We start from the raw sequence: 645 nt of genomic DNA, 5'->3' as shown, positions 1-645 counted from the left end.
GGGGCAACCTTTGTATCTTGGTGACGGGAATGTGGAGAACCTGTATTGAGACTTTTTAAAACATTTAGTCTTAAAATCCCGTTTCTCCGCATGAGGAATCTGCTTATTTTACCTGTAATTTTGATCACTGGAGAACAGGTGCGTAACATGTTGAACCTTTATTGGTATACTAAAGGGGGCTTTTTATATTATTAGTCTGCTTGGCTCCCTCTTTCTTATACAGCAAAAACTTAATGCAGATCTTCGTCATGATCAGGATATTTCTAGTACCTGTTGTTGATTATCGATTTACTCATTATGGCAATAGGAAAAATGAATTAATCCGTTTTTTTTCACCTGCCCTCCAACCTGATGGGTATCGATAACACGCTTTCTCTTGGGTTGGTCTTGCAGCCCGCTACGGGGGCTACATGTCGGAGCCCGAGGGCTACGACTCGGACGTGGGCTCCTCTCGCTACGCCACCCTCGACCGCCGCCGCATGCACCACTTCGATGCCGACCCCATGAGCTCCAGCCTGCCAAGGTAAGGGGCTGGCCTTCTCTTGACCTACTTCACCATTGTCGTGGAGGAGGGCCTTCCCTTGGGGGTCGTCTTCCGTGGCTTTTCTTGGATTTTTGTGTTTCTCCTGGCACTATTTTGCCGTA

General features: G+C 47.4%; 1 protein-coding gene across 1 annotated transcript in view; it reads left to right on the top strand.

The window, feature by feature from the left end:
• The window catches only part of LOC119584971 (microtubule-associated protein futsch-like), a gene marked incomplete at its 5' end in the record, with an annotated part of 346,977 nt that overhangs the window by 229,988 nt on the left and 116,344 nt on the right, over positions 1-645 (top strand). Inside the window, 1 exon segment of the mRNA XM_037933567.1 lies at positions 394-523. Within this exon segment, the coding sequence (XP_037789495.1) occupies positions 394-523 (130 nt within the window).

Source organism: Penaeus monodon, chromosome 19 (genome assembly GCF_015228065.2).
Source record: "Penaeus monodon isolate SGIC_2016 chromosome 19, NSTDA_Pmon_1, whole genome shotgun sequence".
NCBI lineage: Eukaryota > Metazoa > Arthropoda > Malacostraca > Decapoda > Penaeidae > Penaeus > Penaeus monodon.
The sequence above is the reverse complement of the archived record's forward strand: the minus strand, read 5'-3'. Positions and strand labels throughout refer to the sequence as shown.